The 22,454-nt window shown below is 43.7% G+C and overlaps 1 protein-coding gene across 1 annotated transcript; it reads right to left on the bottom strand.

The window, feature by feature from the left end:
* Positions 1-2,498: 2,498 nt before the first annotated feature.
* LOC121535071 (segment polarity protein dishevelled homolog DVL-3) lies at positions 2,499-22,248 on the bottom strand. Its single transcript, XM_041841771.2, has 15 exons — positions 21,551-22,248; positions 11,081-11,150; positions 9,819-9,940; positions 9,391-9,503; positions 8,903-9,035; positions 8,680-8,770; positions 7,817-7,886; positions 7,572-7,711; positions 7,042-7,118; positions 6,746-6,813; positions 6,449-6,598; positions 6,021-6,152; positions 5,644-5,811; positions 5,288-5,509; positions 2,499-3,113 (listed from the first exon to the last, which is right to left on the bottom strand). Exons 1-15 carry the CDS (start codon positions 21,709-21,711, stop codon positions 2,734-2,736), a joined length of 2,097 nt encoding a protein of 698 aa, XP_041697705.1. The 5' UTR covers positions 21,712-22,248; the 3' UTR covers positions 2,499-2,733.
* Positions 22,249-22,454: the final 206 nt, after the last annotated feature.

The following is a 22,454-nucleotide window of genomic DNA, read 5'->3' as shown; positions in this document are numbered from 1 at the left end:
TGTTGCAAGTCATTAAAGATGGATAACGTCATGAAGGTGGTCATCCAAACTGTTAATTTCATCCGATCCAGAAGCCTGAATCACCGTCAGTTTGACAGCCTTCTCAGAGAGAAAGACCACATCTATGGCCTGCCATACCACACTGAGGTAAGATGGTTAAGCCGAGGTGCTGTGCTGAGGCGTTTCTTTGATTTACGAGAAGAAATTGAACAGTTCATGGAAGAAAAGGGCAAACCAGTGTTAGAATTTCATTCCGCAGAATGGATGCCGGACCTTGCATTTATGGTGGATGTTACAGAGCACCTGAATAACTTGAACAAACAGCTGCAAGGGCGCAACAAAGTTGTCACGCAGTATTATGACAGCATACGTTCATTCAAGTTGAAGCTGTCATTGTGGGAGACGCAACTTGCCGGTGGTGATGCAGCTCACTTCCCCTGTCTGAAAAATGTGTGCGCGTCCCAACATGTGGCAGACATGAAGCGGTTCAAAGATAAAATAACTGGACTGTTACGGGAGTTTGAGCAACGCTTTCAGATTTATGTTTATATGTTTTTATGTTGATGTACTATTGTTTTTAATTGATTTTATTTTATTTGTATATTTAACCTATTCTTGACTCTGTGGTTCTTGTACTTGTTTGGGGAACAGGATTTCATTATTTTTATCTACATTTCTGCCTGAGAAATGACACCCTGATATAGTTCTGTGATCTGTGAAACAGTTCTGTTAATCACTGAGGCATTGTGTGTTTGTGTGTTCTTTTTCTTTAGAATTTTCAAATAAACTTGACGTGTTTTATGATTAATAGCGATGTTGTGCTTGTACTATTTTGGACACACTGTCCTCAGGCTCCAGCTTTATGTTGTATGTTGATCGTATTAAAACAAAGAAAACAATCTGAAGTTGTTGTTTTTAAGTTATATATATACACCATGATTTTTCCGGTCCGGCCAACTTGGGAATAGATTTTCCTCCATGTGGCCCCTGAGCTAAAATGAGTTTGACACCCCTGTTCTAAGGTATCTGTGACCAACAGATTAATATCTGTATTCCCAGTCATGTGAAATCCATAGATTAAGGCCTAATGAATTGATTTCAATTGACTTATTTCCTTAGTAAAATCTTTGAAATGGTTGCATGTTGCATTTATATTTTTGTTTAGTGTACATACTCTAATACATACCCTTTAACACTACTCTTTATCAGACCAATCAGCATGTCATTGGCACAAACGTCATGCTCAAAACAAGGAAAAAAAGGTTAGTTTGTGTAGGATTCCTGGCAATGTAAAAAGTTTGTATGTATGCTTTTTGTATGTGACTATTCCTCGTTTGTTAATAAAATAAAGGTGGGGGAAAAAACACAGTTAAACTGAACTGGAAATGGCCAAACCGCACCCTGAAGATAAGCACATTGGTCATATATCCTCCTGCAGCAGGATATCAAAACAAATATTTAGTTTCCTGCACATTCAATTGTATCCCTACATAATGTAGGAATTCCACATTAGATTAATGTATGACGCTACGGCAGACCTACCAATTTCATCTAAAAAATAATTGGAATTGCTTCAAGTTATGCTCCCTTATCATTTCCCCCTCATAAAAGTGTCCTCATATCTAGACCTCTACATTTGGAAACCTTTTGATGATGCAGTGGGTCAACCAGTTCAAAGGAAACTAATAGACATGGTCAGGTCAAGCCTTGACACACATCTGCCAGCCAGATTGCCTTGCTTTGCAAATAATGTCCTTAAGCCCACCTGGAAAACCCCAGGTTTCTTGCACACACAAACAAAACACAACACAATGAACTTAGTCATAAAACTATATTTATAAATAAAAATACATTTTCTCAAAAGAGTAGTGCAGTGTTTCCCAAACTCAGTCCTGGGGACCCCCAAGTGGTGCAACGCTTTTTAATTTTTTGCCATAGCACTACACAGCTGATTCAAATAATCAAAGCTTGATGATATATTTAGTATTTCAATCAGCTGTGTACTGCTAGGGCAAAAAGCAAATTCTGCACCCCTTGGGGTCCCCAGGACCGAGTTTGGGAAACGCCGGAGTAGTGTGAAAGACTTGGTAAGAAAACGTAAGACTAAAATGTACTTTTAAAATGAGTCTAAGCCGGAAGCTCATGTTAAGTGTTGAAAAAGAAACTACATGTATCTGCGACCAGCTATGATAAAAACATGAGAACAGAAAGGGCCTCAATTATTTTGCACTACATTATTTAACTTGTCTATTTTTCAGTCATACAAACAAACAAAAGTACACGTAAGGTTCGAAGGTTAGTGTTAATTTTCTGATTTCAGGTGAAAGGATGTATGGAGAGAGGAGTTTATTATAAAACATTTTTACTTGTCTCTGGCGGACTAAGGTTGGGGAGGACAGGACGTGGAGATAGAAACAAAAGAACAAATGAAAAACATCCACGTAGAAAAGCGCCAAGTCATCCCCAGCTGTTCCCCAGGCCTCCCTCCGTCACGGGGGGGTTCTTCACTGAAGAAAGTATATTGAGTCAGATACACCCTCAGGAGCAGAAGAGCAAGAGGACATTTCCAGCAGGGTTGGCCTCAATTCCATTTCAATTCTGGCAATTCAAAAGGAAATAACATTGACCCCAACCTTGATTTTCTAGAGACTTCCTCCTCCTGTCTGTCCCCCTCAGCACTAAACAAAAAATCCCTATCCTCCATTATGTGGGGAGCCTATGACATAACCTGCGTCACATGACATCGACAAAGAACTCGCCAGGGTTGCCTACGGCCATGCGCAGGGACTGGCGGGAGCCGGTGAGCTCTGGGGGAGCGTTGGCCAGCTGTCGGCCTGGGGGGGCTCCTGGGGCAGCTGTGGCCAGGTGGGGGGGGTTAGGAGGCAGGCCTGGAGGGCCGTAGACCAGGCCAGGGCTGTAGGACAGTGAGTGGGACGAGTGGGCGCTTCGATGGCTGTAGGAACTGCGGATGCTGCGCTCGCTAGGGGCCACAGAGCGCTCGCTGGGGGCCCGATGGCTCCTGATCTCTGATTCGCTGCCACTCCCACCCGACTTGTTGGAGCCCCCAGCACCGCCTCGGCCCTCGGTCTTACTGCAGTTGGAGCCGCTGCTCCCTGGAGACGGGGGAGCAAAACAAAGAGAAAGTGTGTTAGTATCCAACTACACTACATGACCATAAGTGTGTGGACACCTGCTCGTCGAACATCTCATTCCAAAATCATGGGCATTAATATGGAGTTGGTCCCCCCTTTGCTGCTATAACAGCCTTCACTCTTCTGGGAAGGCTTTCCACTAGATGTTGGAACATTGCTGCAGGGACTTGCTTCCATTCAGCCACAAGAGCATTAGTGAGGTTGGGCACTGATGTTGGGTGATTAGGCATGGCTCGCAGTCGGCGTTCCAATTCATCCTAAAGGAGTTCGATGGGGTTGAGGTCGAGGCCAGGGCTCTGTGCAGGCAAGTAAAGTTCTTCCACACCAACACACCATTTCTGTATGGACCTCGCTTGTGCACGGGGGCATTGTCATGCTGAAACAGGAAAGGGCCTTCCCCAAACTGTTGCCACAAAGTTGGAAGCACAGAATCGTCTAGAATGTTATTGTATGCTGTAGTGTTAAGATTTCCCATCACTGGAATTTAGGGGCCTAGCCCGAACCATGAAAAACAGCCCCAGACCATTATTCCTCCTCCACCTAACTTTACAGTTGGCACTATGCATTCGAGCAGGTAGTGGCGTCCGCCAAACCCAGATTCGTCAGTCGGACTGCCAAATGGTAAAGCGTGATTCATCACTCCAGAGAACGCGTTTCCATTTCTCCAGAGTCTAATGGCAGCGAGCTTTACACTACTCCAGCCGACGCTTGGTATTGTGCATGGTGATCTTAGGCTTGTGTGTGGCTGCTCGGCCATGGAAACCCATTTCATGAAGCTCCCGATTAAAAGTTATTGTGGTGATGTTGCTTCCAGAGGCAGTTTGGAACTCTGTAGTGAGTGTTGCAACCGAAGAGAGACGATTTTTACACGATACGCGCTTCAGCACTTGGCGGTCCCGTTCTGTGAGCTTGTGTGGCCTACCACTTCGCGGCTGAGCCGTTGTTGCTCCTAGACGTGTCCACTTCACAATAACAGCACTTCCAGTTGACCGGGGCAGCTCTAGCAGGGAAGAAATTTGAACAACTAACTTGTTGGAAAGGTGGCATCCTATGACGGTGCCACGTTTAAAGTCACAGAGCTCTTCAGTAAGGCCATTGTTATTTAAATTATTTTAAATTATTTTACCCCTTTTTCTCCCCAATTTCATGGTAGCCAATTGGTAGTTAGTCTTGTCCAATCGCTGCAATTCCCATAACTCCCGTACGAAACACAACCCAACCGAGCCGCACTGCTTCTTGACACAACGCCCGCTTAACCCAGAAGCCAGCCGCACCAATGTGTCAGAGGAAACACTGTACACCTGGCGACCGTGTCAGCGTGCACTGCGCTCGGCCCGCCACAGGAGTCGCTAGTGCGCGATGGGCCAAACCCTCCCCTAACCTGGACGACACTGGGCCAACTGTACGCCGCCCCATGGGTCTCCCGGTCGCGGCCGGCTGCGACAGAGCCTGGACTCGAACCAGGATCTCTAGTGGCACACTTAAGACCACTGCGCCACTCGGGAGGCCTCAGTAAAAGGCCATTCTACTGCCAATGTTTGTCTATGGAGATTGCATGGCTGTGTGCTCGATTTTACACACCTGTCAGCAATGGGTGTGGCTGAAATAGCCGAATCCACTAATTTGAAGGGGTGTCCACATACTTTTGTATATATAGTGTATTTGTCCTTCATACATGACTGCAAGTGTTTTATGAATTACTGTGTGTATGTTCTGGCTTTGCTGCGTGCATTATTGTATATGTTGAGTGAAGCCATACATTGAAATTACATTATCTATTACTGCAATACTCCTTAATTTTAGTCATTAATTTTAGTTTTCGAGTTTTTCTATATCATTAATAATGCTGTGAGCTTTGTCAGGCATGCTAATGCAGTGATGTAAGAAGCAGTGACCCCGTTTTTGGGAAGGCTCATGGGAGAGATGCATGATTCATGCCTGGGCCAACACAGATTCATTGATATTTACTGTGGCAGATAAATAGCAAAAACTATTGTTACGATAGTATTATGATAGATTTTTTTTGTGTGTGGCATATTGTCCTAAGCCGTAGTGTTGGTTAATTCAAACTAGTTCCCCCTCTCTTAGTGTCTGGGTTTGATTGAATACTGCTGGTGAGTCCCAGCTCTCCTCACCTTCGCTGTGTTGGCTGCCAGCGCTGCCCGCCCCTACTCCCGGGAAGCCCTGGGGCAGGTCGTGTTGGGGCTGGGGGTTGTAGGGGTGGGCGATGGAGAACTGGTAGGGCAGGGCCATGGGCCAGGGGGCCGCCCCAGGGTGGGGCAGAGGGGGCAGGGTGTCCTGGTCCGACGCCCCGCCGCTGGAGCCGTCGTGGTCGTGCAGAGAGAGGTGGGTCATGTCTGAGAAAGAGAGATTGAGTTATCATGAATATTAATGTCACAGTTTTGTTTTGTCTGAAAACACAGAAGGGCTAGGGACTAGGGGTGGTTTTCAAACCATGAAATACAATGACGATATAGTGAAAAAAACTCACTGCCACAGAGGTCTCCGAAGATGTAGTAGCACTGCTCGGAGAAGGTGATCTTGTTGACGGTGTGGCGGATGTAGCCGGCCTTGAGCAGGTTACTGGCGTACTTCCTTGCCTCCCGTCGGTCTGAGAATCCCTCCATGTGATGAAAGAGCCAGTCCACCACGTCTGAGCCTTTGGATACAGAAACACACCAAAAACATATATGAGTCTAGACACAAAATACACATTGGCATGGCAATTAACCCACAAACTAGGCAGAAGAGACACATTCAGACATATAAAAGGGGTCATATAGAAAGACAACTAGGACAGGAGGACTGACAGGGAGAGAGGTAGAGAGAGGTAGAGAGAGGTAGAGAGGAAAAGGAGAGTAGGCGTACCTATGAAGGCATTGGCGATGGTGATCTTTAGCCACATCCTGTCTCGCACCTCCAGGCCCGACTCCGGGGAAGCCATGGCCTTGGCAACAGTTGACATGTCACTGTGGATGGACAGGTGGAAATCGTCGAAGCCTGCGAGGAGCAAATCGTGAGTTGGGTTACTGGGTTTAGCGAAGGTAGTTATCATGGGTTACAGGTTTATAATGGGACATTGGGACAGTTTTGATAGGACGTAGGTTTTCCACTGTATGGCAGTTTTGTGGGATTTTCAAATATTAGCTGAACTTGTAATAGACATTACATTATGAGCTCCTTCGCATACTAGCCTGTCCTCAACTGTAGATTGCGTCATGACACAAAGAGTTTTAGAGTGTTTTAATTACAGTTGAATTTAGTCCGTTTTGACAGGACCCAGGTGTGTGACTCACGTTCAGTCTCAGGGATGGAGCTGCTAATGGAGGAGCTGGTGGAGGTGACTGTGCTCATCGATGGGCTCATGCCATAAGCAGGGTACACCCCTGTCATAGCCGCAGTGTGGGACACCCAGGCAGCAGGGTCAATGGGCCGGATCGGCTCACCTGGTGGGAGAAAACGGGGGTTCAACATAGTACACAGACTTCACAAAAACACACAAATAAATCCATAAAACAAACAAGAATACTCGGACATTCACAAATGTTTCGTGGGTGTATTGTGAGGGGAAGACACAGCAGGTGAATACTCACTTCTCGGCAGAGCAAAGCAGCTCCGGGGGTTGGGGTCCCAGCACTTAGCCACAGTCAGAGTGATGGGGCTATAAACAGAGTTAACACAGAGCTGGCAATGCTCACAACACCATGTTTATACGGCTTAGGCAAAGTTGCAAAACTTGCACCTGTCTTTTTACAGATGGAATACAATACTAAAGATAGTGAAAGCTGAAGTCCAGGTTTAATAAGTCCTAAGACTGATGTTGTGTCAACTGGAGCGTGTTTGTAGACGTGTGTGTGTGTGAAAGAGCACACGTGCGTGAGTGACTCACCCTGGCTTGTGTACGATGTCCCTCAGCACTCGAACTGCATCGTCGTTGTTCATGTTCTCAAAGTTGATGTCGTTCACCTGTTAAGAGGGTGGAGACAATCTCAGTCTCGCTACGGCATTGTTCTGTGTAATTGTGGGCTATTCTGGGTGCTGAAATCAGTCGTTTCTGATAAAAACTTCATTTTATGTGACGTCAGAGCTCCAGTCCACCCACACTAGTCGCCCTCTCAACTCCAACGTAAATCATGGAGTTGAGTTTAGTCTGCTGAAGTGGGTCGTATTCATTAGGGGTCATTCACACTGTAGCAAAATGTTTTGAAACTGAAAACAAAAACAAGCATTTTATTATTGGACATATTTAGGTAGTTCCACCATTTCAGTCGATTTTCTTCCATTTGGTGCCTCATGAACACAACCCTGACTTCAACCGTTTGTTCACCCTGCTGTAATGTTCAATGGCATCCACTTAATTCACTCTGGATTCAAGGCTGTTACAAAGAGTCCCAAACCCTCAAACATACGAGCACACACCTGCAGTAGCATGTCTCCAGGCTCAATGCGTCCGTCTGCGGCCACCGCCCCTCCCTTCATGATGGAGCCGATGTAGATGCCCCCGTCGCCCCTCTCGTTGCTCTGCCCCACGATGCTGATGCCCAGGAAGTTATACTTCTCTACAGAGGGGGGAGAGAGAGAGAAAGAGAATGAGTGGTCAGGAGGACTATGTAAAGCTTTATTGCAAGTGAAAAAGAGACAGAAAGCCACAGAGAAACACTTACCCATGTTCAGAGTGACAGTGATGATGTTCAGTGACATGGTGGAGTCTGTGATGCTGCTGAACGATGACGACTAGAAAGAGAGAAAGGGGGGCGAGAGAGGTAAGAAAACGTGTGTGTTTGTGTGTCAGGGTTTCCGTCAGGAAAATGTGGCGTCGGACAACGTGACCGGGAAGATATTTGAGAAATTTACCCGACTCATATGCTAACTAGCCAATGCTAACAAGCGTTAGCACAATGACTGGAAGTCTATGCATGCTAGCAGGTACCCATAGACTTACAGCCATTGCGCTAACGCTAGTTAGCATTGGCTCCTGAAACTACCTCTAACTTCATACTGGACAGAGACATAAAAATGGTATCCACGAGTTCATCTGACTCTGGGGAAGTAGATAAAGGGCCTCATTGCCAAAATTCCAAAGTATCCCTTTAACCACGTGACAATGATTGAGAAATGAAAACGTTATTATTGAAATGAAACTGTTCCACGAAAATGCGCATATGAAAATCATAACCGGCACGCAGATCGGTAGAAATCGTAGGATAAATTGTATGCCTCCCTAAACTTTAAAAACTCACGTGCCGCCTATTAAGTCTTTATAAAATATTTGCCTCCACGTTTCTATGGTCTGATTTTCAAGCAAGGTAAGTCAAACAATTAAGTATGTTTTCAAAATGCATACTGCCTCCCGCACACATTGTAAAGTGGTGGGTGACGCACTGATAGCCTGCATACAGTTGTTTTTTCTCCCGGTCAATTTGGCAGGCAACAATTTGTATTTATTGGCTTTTTATTTTATTTTATTTGGCCAAAAGCCAGCAATAACTGGCTAACGGAAACCCTGGTATGTGTCTGCCCATCTCACCCTTTCCATGTTGGATGTTTTGGGTTTCCGGCGGCGCCGGCGGTGTCGCCTCATCAGTCGAGAGGAGCTCTGTTCTGTGGAACTGCTGAACCTGGGGGAGAAAGTCCAATAGGGTTACGGTATGCAGAATACCTTTGGTTCTCACAGGTTAAGTAAAACATACGGGAGGCAAGAAAGTGGAGGTTGGCGGAAAATTGCGTAATGGTTATCTAGAGGTTCTCACCGGCTGGTGGCGTCGTCATCTTCAGAGTCAAAGCAGCTGGTGGACTCCAGCTCGCTGCTCATGAAGGACGAGCAGCTGTCGTATTGGCCCAGCTCCGCCCCTCGGCCCACCCGCGAGTAGCCATTCCTCCCACCTGCAGGGGGTGAGAGAGGTGACAGAGTTTCACAGGGGAGGGGCTAACAGTCACAGCGCTATATGCTCAGTTCCTAATCGGTCTCTGGGCACTTCATGGAGTTTGGATAGGTCTAACGCTAGAAAAGTATAAAGTGATGGCAATAGCTACACATTGCACCTTGTTAGTCTGGGAGGAATATGGCTGTATGGCTCATACACCTATCCAACAACTAGGCTAGATCACGTATCACGCGGGGAACTGGACAGTACAGTAGAGACATTTTGAGGAAGAGCGAGAATGTCAAAGAGGAGTGAAAGAGCTGCTGAGTGAGTGACTGAGTGAGAGGAATGGAGGGGACCAACTGCTCTCTGACCGTGCTCGCGAGTGTGTTTCCGGCGTGGCCGCTCCCTCGCTCTTCTCTGGGACACCATCGAGCCCGTCTCTGTCTCGTTGTCCAACGAGTCTCGTCCACCTGTGGCCTTCCCACTGCAGTGAGACATGGAGAAAGGGAGGGCGAAGGGGAGGAAAGGAAAGGAGGAGTGGGGTGTCACAAGAGGGAATTCTTTTCCCATTGAGCACATTGTTGTGCTCACTGTTTTCATCATTATTTCGGCAGATATTAGAAGCACAATGGAGATTATTAACCAAGACTAAGCCTATAAAGACACTCAGAGAGACAAACACACTTATTCACAAGCACAACATCTCTCACACAGCCAAACAGAAACACAAACAAAGTCAAATATGTTCGCATTGCGCACACAGCTAAACACACACACACACAACTGAGAGATAACTGACTGGTAGGAGGGGGGTCTGGAGTCCCCGATGCCCCCAGTCCTCTCCAGGGGGGGTGGCGGCAGCTCCGACAAACTCTCGACCACAGAGCCACCATCTGAGTGAGCACCGTCCCCCGACACCAGCTGAGGACACAGAGGTAGACAGACAGACCAACTTTGAGACCCTAAGAATGATTCAAATTTGATTTACATGCACTATGCAGCTATTTTTACAAATACATTTTATAGCAAGCCAGGTCTGTAGCGCCAGGACCCAGCAGAGAGCTGACAGACAGAGACACCCTGGATACCAAACATTTCACCAGAACTTAATACCTTTAGCCTGATCAGATTGGCCTTGCCTCTGTCTCTGCCTATCACACAGCCAGACAGATTTTTGTTCTACCTTATGTTATTTTTAGTACTACATTGATATCGATTACTGCATTGTTGGGATTAGAGCTTGCAAGAAAGGCCTTTCACTGCACTTGTGCACGTGACATTAAAACTGAAACTGAGATAAACATACAGGGGCATGAACAGAGACGACTATCATGACCAATCACTGTATGGAATAAAGCCAGTAACTAGGCCCCAGAGATTTTCCTAGTTATAGTAACAAGGTTGGCCTACTGCCCCCCCCCCCACCCCCCCCCCACACACACACCATTTCCTTATTAAACAAACCACTCTTTCACTCCTTTATTTTGCCCCTCTGTTACTTGTGATTCAATCTCCTCATTAGCTGCAGTGAAGCTCTTTATTTGGGAGTGATGTCTATGATCCTGTGATTTCAGTTTCTCTTAATCAGATCTCAATGGAGAAACAAAGGACAAGAGAGGCAGCGCAAAAAACCAGATGGCTCAGTCATGGAGAGAGGGGATCATTGGTCTGTGTGTGAGCTGAGAAATGTAGGAGTTTTATAGAGACATAAATAACTACTGTATTTGTAAGAGAGTTAGAAAGATTGACGAGATAAGAGAGCGTGAGAGAAACTCTTTGTGTGTGTGTGTGTGTGTGTGTGTGTGTGTGTGTGTGTGTGTGTGTACGCGTGCGCACATGTTCCATGTGTGTTTGTGTGTGCCACTGTTATTCCTAACATCATTATGTAGTAATGATATTATCAGACAGATGGGTGGGGCTTCTCTCTAGGGACAGAGTGATGTTTGGGGTCAATAGCAGCCCCAACAGATGGGTGTCATTGACAAAGACTTAAGACAAAGATGAAGTGTGTGTGTGTGTGTGTGTGTGAGTGTGTGTGTGTGTGTGTGTGTGTGTGCTTACCCAAGATACCACACGGCCATTAAAACAAGGGAGTTTGGCATTGTCATCAGATATCTCTTCTTTCACTACCCTGCAAGGGAAAGAGAGAACAACATTGACTCACCATGTGTACACAAATGCTGGTAAGGAATGCAAAAACACTTAGAAACACTCCCGGTCCCAACAATAGAAAAACCCTGCTTTGACCAATCCCACAAAGACAAGGACATTCTAATAATTAGTCTGATGGTAAAAACATATTGGCCTAATGTTTCTGGCTTTTGCGCTCTCATTTGTTACATTTCTGTGCTAGCTAGTTCAGTTACTACACTGAACAAAAATATAAACACAACATGTAAAGTGTTGGTCCAATGTTTCATGAGCTGAAATAAAAGATCCCAAAAACTTTCCAAATACACAAAAAGCCCTGTTAGTGGGCATTTCTCCTTTGCCAAGATAGTCCATCCACCTGACAGGTGTGGCATATCAAGAAGCTGATTAAACAGCATGATCAATACACAGGTGCACCTTGTGCTGGGGACATTAAAAGGCCACTCTAAAAATGTGCATTTGTGTCACACAACACAATGCCAAAGACGTCTCAAGTTGAGGGAGCGTGCAATTGGTATGCTGACTGTAGGACTATCCACCAGAGCTGTTGCCAGATAATTGAATGTTAATTTCTCTACCATAAGCCGCCTCCAAAGTCGTTTTAGAGAATTTGGGAGTATGTCCAACCGGCCTCACAACCGCAGACCACATGTAACCACGCCAGCCCAGGACCTCCACATCTGGCTTCCTCACCTGCGGGATTGTCTGAGACCAGCCACCCAGACAGCTGATGAAACTGTGGGTTTGCACAACCAAATAATTTCTGCACAAACTGTCAGAAACGTCTCAGGGAAGCTCATCTGCGTGCTCGTTGTCCTCACCAGGGTATTGACCTGACCGTCATAACCGACTTCAGTGGGCAAATGCTCACCTTCAATGGCCAATGGAACTCTAGAGAAGTGTGCTCTTCACGGATGAATCCCGGTTTCAACTGTACGGGCAAATGGCAGACAGCGTGCATGGCGTTGTGTGGGCGAGCGGTTTGCTGATGTCAACGTTGTGAACAGAGTGCCCCATGGTCGCGGTGGGGTTATGGTATGGGCAGGCATAAACTACGAACACAATTGCATTTTATCGATGGCAATATGAATGCACAGAGATATAGTGACGAGATCCTGAGGACCATTGTTGTGCCATTCATCCACCGCCATCACCTCATGTTTCAGCATGATAATGCACAGCCCCATGATGCAAGGTTCTGTACACAATTCCTGGAAGCTGAAAATGTCCCAGTTCTTCCATGGCCTGCATACTTACCAGACATGTCGCACATTGAGCATGTTTAGGATGCTCTGGATTGACATGTACGACAGCGTGTTCCAGTTCCTACCAATATCCAGCAACTTCGCACAGCCATTGAAGAGGAATGGGACAACATTCCACAATCAACAGCCTGATCAACTCTGCGAAGGAGATGTGTTGCGCTGCATGAGGCAAATGGTGGTCACAGATACTGACTGGCTTTCTGGTTCTGATCCACGGCCCTATCCTTTTTTTAACGTTATCTGAGACCAACAGATGCATATCTGTATTCCCAGTCATGTGAAATCCATAGATTAGGGCCTAATGAATTGATTTCAATTGACCGATTTCCTTATATGAACTGTAACTCATTAAAATCTTTGAAATTGTTGCGTTTATATTTGTTCAGTATAAGATTTTATATTAAACAACAATGTGTGTGGAGGTTCAACACAACAGAACAAACAAACATGCAGTCTCAAATTCAAATCTAACCCGATGTCAGAGCACTTCAGTGCCATTTGCAGACCGGTTTGAAATCAAATATATGAACTACTCAATCCTGAACCTCAATCTGGCAAAGTACTTTGGAGTTCTCCACTGTCTTGATAGACAGCTAGGCCTAAAGGCGTCAGCATGCTTCAGTTCGGCTGCGCCTAGCTAAACTCGGCTAGGCGAACCAAACCAGTGTGCTCGCATACTCCCTTAAAAGACCTTTGCTTGAAAAACAAGAAAAGTGGCAATAGTACTGTTTGCCCATTTTGAGACACTTCCTCAAAATAGTCAGAATTAATCTAAGATAACTCAAGAAATCTTAGTCGCACAATTTTACATCTAACTAAGATGTTTGGAGCAGTATTTCTGTGTGAAAAAATGTTGCATAAACGATTAGTCTCTCGTTGAATGACAACAAACACTTAATTGAAGAATCCCTAATGTTGACCAATCACCGGGGCTACGACTTCAACTACTGCCTTCGGCTTGCCTCAAGAAAAAATGTGAGCATGAACCGAAAAAACCCTTGCCGAAGACCAAAACGAACAAAAAATAACACAAAATGCTTCGGCTGGGAAGCTTGCGGCTGCCTTAAGCCATTCTCCAAAACAGATCATTGAAGAGTTTCACTCAACAAAGGTGGTCAACACTGAGGTAACCCATTTCTGACATGGCTCTTATATATAGCCTACCGTATTTTGAAACACCCAAACCCTTTATCTGAAAGGACACAATATATCTAAAGCACCTTCCTGGTGTTAAAGTGATTGTTCACTCCAAAAAGTGAAGACATTTTCTGTGATGGAATGGGAGATGGACTCATTTTGAGACTAGAGGTTCCTTTTCCATTTCAGACATGTTTCATGCGTAAGGGTTGGCTCGTAAACCAGCCAGTGAAAAACAAGGCATTCCAGAGTAAGTGACCGACCGTTGTGTCCAACCAGTCTGCATTCCTTTTTGACAACAACAGCAAGAGAGAGGAGACCATTATCGTGGTCCCTTCTCCCTAATGCACGTGTCAAACACAAGTTTAAACTTGATTAAATGTCGATGCCATGTGAATTGACTTACCATATGCCGGTTTTCAACGTATTTGACAGCTATGTAGAAGCAAGAAGCTGAAAGGTTACAACTGTTTCATTAGAACGACACACATGAACTACAACTCCCACCAGCTGTATACTGCATTTCTCACTTTCAGAAGCTTGCCGGTCTACACTTTTTTTTTGTAAGTACGGCTGGCAACGTTCTGTAAAAAAGCCACAGCATAATCTAATATAATACACGTCAAACAGACTAACAGGTTTTTACCGTCCTGTGAGTCCTCAAATCGAGCAAGTACGCTTGAGCATGCTAACAAGGCTGCAGGAGTTGTGGTTGAAATTAGACTTTTCTAACTTTCGCAAATGTTTTTATAGTGTTTCCCCTATATTCACACCCCTGCTAAATCGTTGCAGCCAATCCCAAAAATATGATTAAAAAAACACAGATATAAAGTATGTCAAACTGCCTGGAAGTAACGTCAGCACAAGAACTGTTCGTCGGGAGCTTCATGAAATGGGTTTCCATGGCCGAGCAGCCGCACACAAGCCTAAGATCACCATGCGCCATGCCAAGCGTCGGCTTGAGTGGTGTAAAGCTTGCAGCCATTGGACTCTTGGAGCAGTGGAACCGCGTTCTCTGGAGTGATGAATCACGCTTGACCATCTGACGGACGAATCTGGATTTGGCGGATGCCAGGAAAATGCTACCTGCCCGAATGCATAGTGCCAACTGTAAAGTTTGGTGGAGGAGTTATAATGGTCTGGGGCTGTTTTTCATGGTTCGGGCTAGGCCCCTTAGTTCCAGTGAAGGGAAATCTTAATGCTACAGCATACAATGACATTCTAAACGATTCTGTGCTTCCAACTTTGTGGCAACAGTTTGGGGAAGGCCCTTTCCTGTTTCAGCATGACAATGCCCCTGTGCACAAAGCAATGTCCATAAAGAAATGGTTGTTCGAGATCGGTGTGGAAGAACTTGACTGGCCTACACAGAGCCCTGACCTCAACCCCATCAAACAACTAATCACCCAACATCAGTGCCCAACCTCACTAATGCTCTTGTGGCTGAATGAAAGCAAGTCATCCAAAATGGTATACTATTGACTCATCTGTCCATAGAACATTCTTCCAAGCGTCTTGACGATCTTCCAGGTGCTTTTTGGCAAACTTGAATGAACTTTATAGACGAGATGGGTCCCATTATGTCTGGCGAAAACCAAACACTGCATTCCACAGTAAAAACCTCATACCAACGATCAAGCATGGTGGTGGTGGTGTGATGGTTTGGGGAAGCTTTGCTGCCTCAGGACCTGGATGAATTGCCTTAATAGAAGGAACCATGAATTCTGCTCTGTATCAGAGAATTCTACAGGAGAATGTCAGGCCATCCGTGTGTGAGCTGAAGCACAGCTGGGTCATGCAGCAAGACAATGATCCAAAACACACAATCAAATCTACATGAAAATGGTTAAAAAGCAATGAACTTGACATTTTGGAATGGCCTTGTCAGAGTCCAGATCTAATCCCAATTGAGATGTTGTGGCAGGACTTGAAATGAGCAGTTCATGCTTGAAAACCCACAAACGTCACTGAGTTAAAGCAGTTCTGCATGCAAGAGTGGGCCAAAATTCCTCCACAGCATGTGAGAGACTGACCAACAACTACAAGAAGCATTTGGTTGCAGTCATTGCAGCTAAAGGTGGCACAACCAGTTATTGAGTGTAAGGGGGCAATTACTTTTTCACAGAGGGGAATTGGGTGTTGCATAATTTTGTTAATTAAATAAATAAAATAAGTATATATTTGTTTTGTTATTTGTAAACTCAGCTTCCCTTTATATAATATTAGGTTTTGGTTGAAGATCTGATAACATTCAGTATCAAAAATATACAAAAACAGAAAAGAAATCAGAAAGGGGAAAATACTTTTTCATGGCACTGTACATCGGCGGATGCGGTGGATTGAGACTGATCCAATGCAAAAAACAGATGCGGTACCTCTAGCTTAAACTGCCCTCAGAACAGCCTCAATTGGTCAGGGCATGGACTCTACAAGGTGTCGAAAGCGTTCCACAGGGATGCTGACCCATGTTGACTCCAATGCTTCCCACAGTTGTATCAAGTTGAAAGGATGTCCTTTGGGTGACGGACCATTCTTGATACACACAGGAAACTGTTGAGCATGAAAAACCCAGCAGCGTTGCAGTTCTTGACACAAACCGGTGCGCCTGGCACCTACTACCATACGTACCTCTCTCTGAATGGCACACATACACAATCAATGTCTCAATTAAAGGCTTAAAAACGTTAATTTGTATTGAAGCAAAAGAAAGTATTGACTTTCAATATAAAACGTGACCCCTGTCAATACACAGCTGGACACACCTGCTCCCGCTTTCTCCCATTGTGCTATTTACAAACAAACACGTGACTGGCTCAACTGTTCTGGGGAACTACAGTAATCTTCATTATGTAATTAATGTGAAAGGTGAAATGAACAACGCAATCTGGTTTTATCTCCTAACGTATTGCACAAGTTGACTGCAGGTTTTTACTTAAAAAGTAGCGACAAATATTAATGTATTAAAAAACCTCAAAGAAATTGTTTAAACGGTATTGAAAAACCATCCCGTAGCTATTTACAAATACCCCGGTATAAACTGTATACATTCCAAGCCTATTAGCAAAGTGTTCCTAATGTTTTGTACACTCAATCAGTGGTGATGACAGAAGTCCGACTGACAACTTTACCAGGACGAGGACTTGACAATGTCAAGCGCTTTCCAAAAAGCCTAATCTCTGATGAAGCAAGCTAAATTACACATTGTTTGCTTAGCTAGCTAGCTACATGCCAAATGGATAGGCTAACATTACCTTCACATATATGAAATTACCTGATCAATTTATGTTTACCTGTCATGAAAAGCATGCAGTTACTTGCTGTATACCTCTGATAGAGCTAAATGTAGAATAATCGGAAATGTGGAGCTAGTTCTGACTAACCCTTGACCATGACTCTCAGTTCCATTACATTACACATAAGAGTCATCATAAGAGTCATTGGACGATGGCGTCTTCATTACAGGGAATTTTGTTAAGAGCCAGACGCTCGGTCTGAACATTAACATGCATCACTTGCGGTACGGTTTTGGAAGCATAACGACCTTATCTTTAATATCAAAAACAACAAAACATTAAATTGATGCACACCTTTATAGGGTTAAAACAATGTAAATTGTGTATTTTGCATTTGCAAAATAATTTAGATGTGATATGAAAGTAAAGGGCTTTATGTTTTTAGAACCGTATCGCAATGAGAATCATTCAAGTTTAATAATAATAATAATAATAATAAGCCATTTAGCAGACGCTATTATCCAAAGCGACTTACAGTCATGTGTGCATACATTTTTACGTATGGGTGGTCCCGGGGATCGAACCCACTACCCTGGCGTTACAAGCGCTATGCTCTCCCAATTGAGCTACAGAGGACCACAATGTAACACTCTGCACCGTATTGAGTACGGTTATATTATTATTGTGGATAGTTAGATTAATATAATAGTTCGATTAAAACATGTACATGCTTTGCAAGAAGAACGATTTACCTAATAATCCTATTTACATGGACATCTGAAATCAGGCAACCGGAAGGCACTGTGATCAATGAAGAATATCGCCAATCATAATAAACGTTTTACCACAGCAACCATGTTATTTTTGGGAAGCATATTTGATTCAGAGTTCAGACAAAGTTTGTATGTGAAATCTACTTCTAAGACACATACATTCGGTTGTTTCAAACTTACTTCACTCGCGCTAAAGAGGGAGGCTTGCTCGGCTGGTGCTAGCACATGCGCAGATCAAATACACAGCTGGAACGCCGATTAAGGCGTTTACATGTCTTAATAATTTTTAAGATTGCTCAGACCAGGTGTTTTAATCGACATATGCTTACTTAGATTTTGACCTTACGCCGATTAGCCCTCTAGAGTTGATGTCTGCGCCCCGTGCAAAATTAATTAGCATAATACAAAAATCTCCATAAAAATCTGTCAGTTTAAGCTAGAGATATCTGTTTTTTTGCATTGGATGCGTCTCAATCCACCACATCCGCCGATGTCGCACTTCCACATCTGCGGTGAAAGGTGCTAGAGCGGTGTTTGTCAGACCATGAGACATCCCGAAAATCGGTCTTCTCACAAAATCAGCTGTAGCGTCCAAACGGTTTGGCCTACACATCTATGGAGAAATGAGACGCTCACGAACACCATGGTGTTTTCCGTTTTGCTCTACGACCCCCACAAGCGTCTTGGGACTCATCTGAATTCGGTACAGCCGATCTGCCAACTTCTGTCTGTAGAGTCCGAACAGTTTGGGCTACACACTAATGGAACACACCCTCCGTGGAGTTTTGTTTTGCTCTAGGACGCCCATGGGCCTCACAAGACTCATCTGAAGGTCCCCTGGTACCAGTTGAAAAAATGAATGGAAGTATACACTACCAGTCAAAAGTTTTAGAACACCTACTCATTCAAGGGTTTTTCTTTATTTTTTTTATTTTTTTCTACATTGTAGAATAATAGTGAAGACATCAAAACTATGAAATAACACATATGAAATCATGTACTAATTTAGTTTCCTGATCTTTCTTATATCTCTCAGATACAGGACAGACAGTTCAGAACAAACTTCCTTTAGATTTTTTTTTGGGGGGGACTATCTGTTGTCCAATGTAGTGAATCTGTTAATCAATGCGTTTGTATGTGCTAATCGCAGTAAGGCCAAATAAAAGTTATCAAATAAATATACAGTGAGGAAAAAAAGTATATAGTCAGCCACCAATTGTGCAAGTTCTCCCACTTAAAAAGGTGAGAGAGGCCTGTAATTTTCATCATAGGTACACGTCAACTATGACAGACAAATTGAGAAAAAAAAATCCAGAAAATCACATTGTAGGATTTTTAATGAATTTATTTGCAAATTATGGTGGAAAATAAGTATTTGGTCACCTAAAAACAAGCAAGATTTCTGGCTCTCACAGACCTGTAACTTCTTCTTTAAGAGGCTCCTCTGTCCTCCACTCGTTACCTGTATTAATGGCACCTGTTTGAACTTGTTATCAGTATAAAAGACACATGTCCACAACCTCAAACAGTCACACTCCAAACTCCACTATGGCCAAGACCAAAGAGCTGTCAAAGGACACCAGAAACAAAATTGTAGACCTGCACCAGGCTGGGAAGACTGAATCTGCAATAGGTAAGCAGCTTGGTTTGAAGAAATCAACTGTGGGAGCAATTATTAGGAAATGGAAGACATACAAGACCACTGATAATCTCCCTCGATCTGGGGCTCCACGCAAGATCTCACCCCTGTGGGGTCAAAATGATCACAAGAACGGTGAGCAAAAATCCCAGAACCACACGGGGGGACCTAGTGAATGACCTGCAGAGAGGTGGGACCAAAGTAACAAAGCCTACCATCAGTAACACACTACGCCGCCAGGGACTCAAATCCTGCAGTGCCAGACGTGTCCCCCTGCTTAAGCCAGTACATGTCCAGGCCCGTCTGAAGTTTGCTAGAGTGCATTTGGATGATCCAGAAGAGGATTGGGAGAATGTCATATGGTCAGATGAAACAAAGAATGCTGAGTTGCATCCAAAGAACACCATACCTACTGTGAAGCATGGGGGTGGAAACATCATGCTTTGGGACTGTTTTTCTGCAAAGGGACCAGGACGACTGATCCGTGTAAAGGAAAGAATGAATGGGGCCATGTATCGTGAGATTTTGAGTGAAAACCTCCTTCCATCAGCAAGGGCATTGAAGATGAAACGTGGCTGGGTCTTTCAGCATGACAATGATCCCAAACACACCGCCTGGGCAACGAAGGAGTGGCTTCGTAAGAAGCATTTCAAGGTCCTGGAGTGGCCTAGCCAGTCTCCAGATCTCAACCCCATAGAAAATCTTTGGAGGGAGTTGAAAGTCTGTGTTGCCCAGCGACAGCCCCAAAACATCACTGCTCTAGAGGAGATCTGCATGGTGTGTGAAACCAGCAACAGTGTGTGAAAACCTTGTGAAGACTTACAGAAAACATTTGACCTGTGTCATTGCCAACAAAGGGTATATAACAAAGTATTGAGAAACTTTTGTTATTGACCAAATACTTATTTTCCACCATAATTTGCAAATAAATTCATTAAAAATCCTACAATGTGATTTTCTGGATTTTTTTCTCTCATTTTGTCTGTCATAGTTGACGCGTATCTATGATGAAAATTACAGGCCTCTCATCTTTTTAAGTGGGAGAACTTGCACAATTGGTGGCTGTCTAAATACTTTTTTCCCCCACTGTGTGTATGTATATATATATATAAATATATATATATATATATATTTTTTTTTATTATACTTCAAGGGGTCTTAAAATTCTAAATCAAATAGCTAAATTATCCTTAGTATGACCTTAAAACAAATCCATATACCTTAGTAGAACCCCCCTCCCCTTAGACTGCAATGGGTTTTAAGATAAGCAGAGTAAGGTGTTTACAGGACTATTGCATAACCGGCTGATTGCCATAATCAGTTCAATATGAAATTATTACTGTGCATGTAAACATACTCATTGTGAGGTTTTATTAATAACGAACTATGTAAGAACTATGTGCAAGTGTTTAAGTTGCATGCATCATCAGTAGATTGAAAATATGCACCTCTTCTGGTAAAAAACAATACATAAATGTTTTGGTTGCTTGTAAATGTTTATTTATACATTTTTTGGAAGTAAGGCAGTAAATGAAGATAGTTGCTGCCATATTTGTTGAGTAAAGAATGTATTTTGACATAATGCTTGCAGAGCTGGTGAATGGTAGCTTGAATGGTAGCTTGAATGGTAGTTTTCTGGGCAGAGAGGTGCTGATCATATTCGTAATCTCCTTTGCCCCATACTGATTTCACGATATTGCCCATTTTTACTTTATGTAGGGCTGTGACTATTATGGAATTTTGGGTTACGGTTATTGTCATAATGATCATATTTATTCCAAAATGTTTAGAGCTTGTTGTAATGCATCTTTAAAAATACAACTCGGCTTTAATGACAGCCCTGTCTCGAAAATGAATGGCTTTGACCACTGGGAACTTTTGGAAATTAGTTTCTCCTTGCCTGCAGTTCTACTCCTAATGATCTAAAAATAATAAACTTCTATTGGAAAATAACGTTCAACCCATCCCCTCCTAAAATAAATGTATTAAAACGATTACGAAGACTATATTATTTTGTTCATGGTTATTGCCCATAATTGTCGGTTACACGATTATGCAATAACGTTAATTGTGCCAGACCTAACTTTGTTGCTGTTGTAGCCAACTAACGTTAGTGACAACCAAAAAAAGTAATAGAACAGAGACGAATAACGCTAAACAAAGGAATAACAAACTCAAGCCATGATCATCATTCATGATGATGAACATTGAGACGTTGATTAGTTGGCTAACAGTTTTGAAAAAGATTATGATTATTTAATCTGTCGTTTTGACTGAAAGAATAACTAGCAGTAGATAACTACCATAATACGCTGCTTGCTAATAATGCTCACCCAAAATCGTCATCCATAGATTTGAAGAAGAACTTGTAGTTAGGTTTCTTCAGAACATTTTTGAAGTCCGCAAGTGTGACCCTGTCAGCGGGCACTGGCAATTTGACCAGGTAGGGTGTTTCCTGGTCGTCGAGGTGATATATGACTTTGGTCTCCCCCATTGTGGGCTGCTGGGGCGAGGCAGGCAGGGTACATCAAGCTGCGGGCCTGGAAGGCTCCCTCTCGGGCCCCGGCTCCCCGTGGTGCTGCTATGCTGATTCCCCCGGCTTTCTAGCTAGCCAGCAAGCTAGCTACCAGTTGTTCTTTTGAATCCTAGCTAACGTTAGCTAGCTAGCTATTCAGAAGCACCTTGCTCCACAAAGGTCCAGCCAGACGACGACTGATTAGCTATATACCCTGATATTATTTTACCAATTTGAAAAGGAGCCAAATGCGTGTAGCTACTTTCAAATTTTGGCTAAATGTGAATTTAGGCAGTCGTTTTTCGAGGTAGCTAGCAGTTATTTTGTTGAATATACACGAAGAATCCCTCCTCCCGAGTTCAGAATGCAGTCTACAAAAAAACAAACACCAACCCAAACCCCAAAGTTCTCCCTCTATCGGAGAGGAGGGAAGAAAAATAATCGACTTGGTTTAAAGGGAAATTGCTTCCACTTTTCAACCTTATATGCAACATCTCCAGCACCAAACCAGTCTACATATGTGAAAACAGCGCGTTTCTATGATCTGTGGTTAAAAATATAAGGTCCTAATGTGCTTCTTTGTGACATCACAGGGTCGGTTTAAAAGTTTTTAAAAACAGTGATTTTCAAAACCTGCAAGGAGTTGCTAGCGGAAAGGAGGGTATTTTCTTGCTCCCCACATCACTGTTAATCTCATAGTGTTTGAAAATCACTGTTTTAAA

This window comes from Coregonus clupeaformis, chromosome 21, assembly GCF_020615455.1.
Source record: "Coregonus clupeaformis isolate EN_2021a chromosome 21, ASM2061545v1, whole genome shotgun sequence".
NCBI lineage: Eukaryota > Metazoa > Chordata > Actinopteri > Salmoniformes > Salmonidae > Coregonus > Coregonus clupeaformis.
This window is presented reverse-complemented; position numbering and strand designations above follow the sequence as displayed.

Excerpts from the sequence above, each read along its gene's own strand:
- LOC121535071 (XM_041841771.2), bottom strand. The coding sequence starts at position 21,711 with ATGGGGGAGACCAAAGTCATATATCACCTCGACGACCAGGAAACACCC. Across the intron at positions 8,771-8,902 it reads GATGACGACGCCACCAGCCG|GTTCAGCAGTTCCACAGAAC; the intron begins GTGAGAACCTCT and ends TTTCTCCCCCAG. Across the intron at positions 6,153-6,448 it reads CTCCATCCCTGAGACTGAAC|GCTTCGACGATTTCCACCTG; the intron begins GTGAGTCACACA and ends TGCTCCTCGCAG.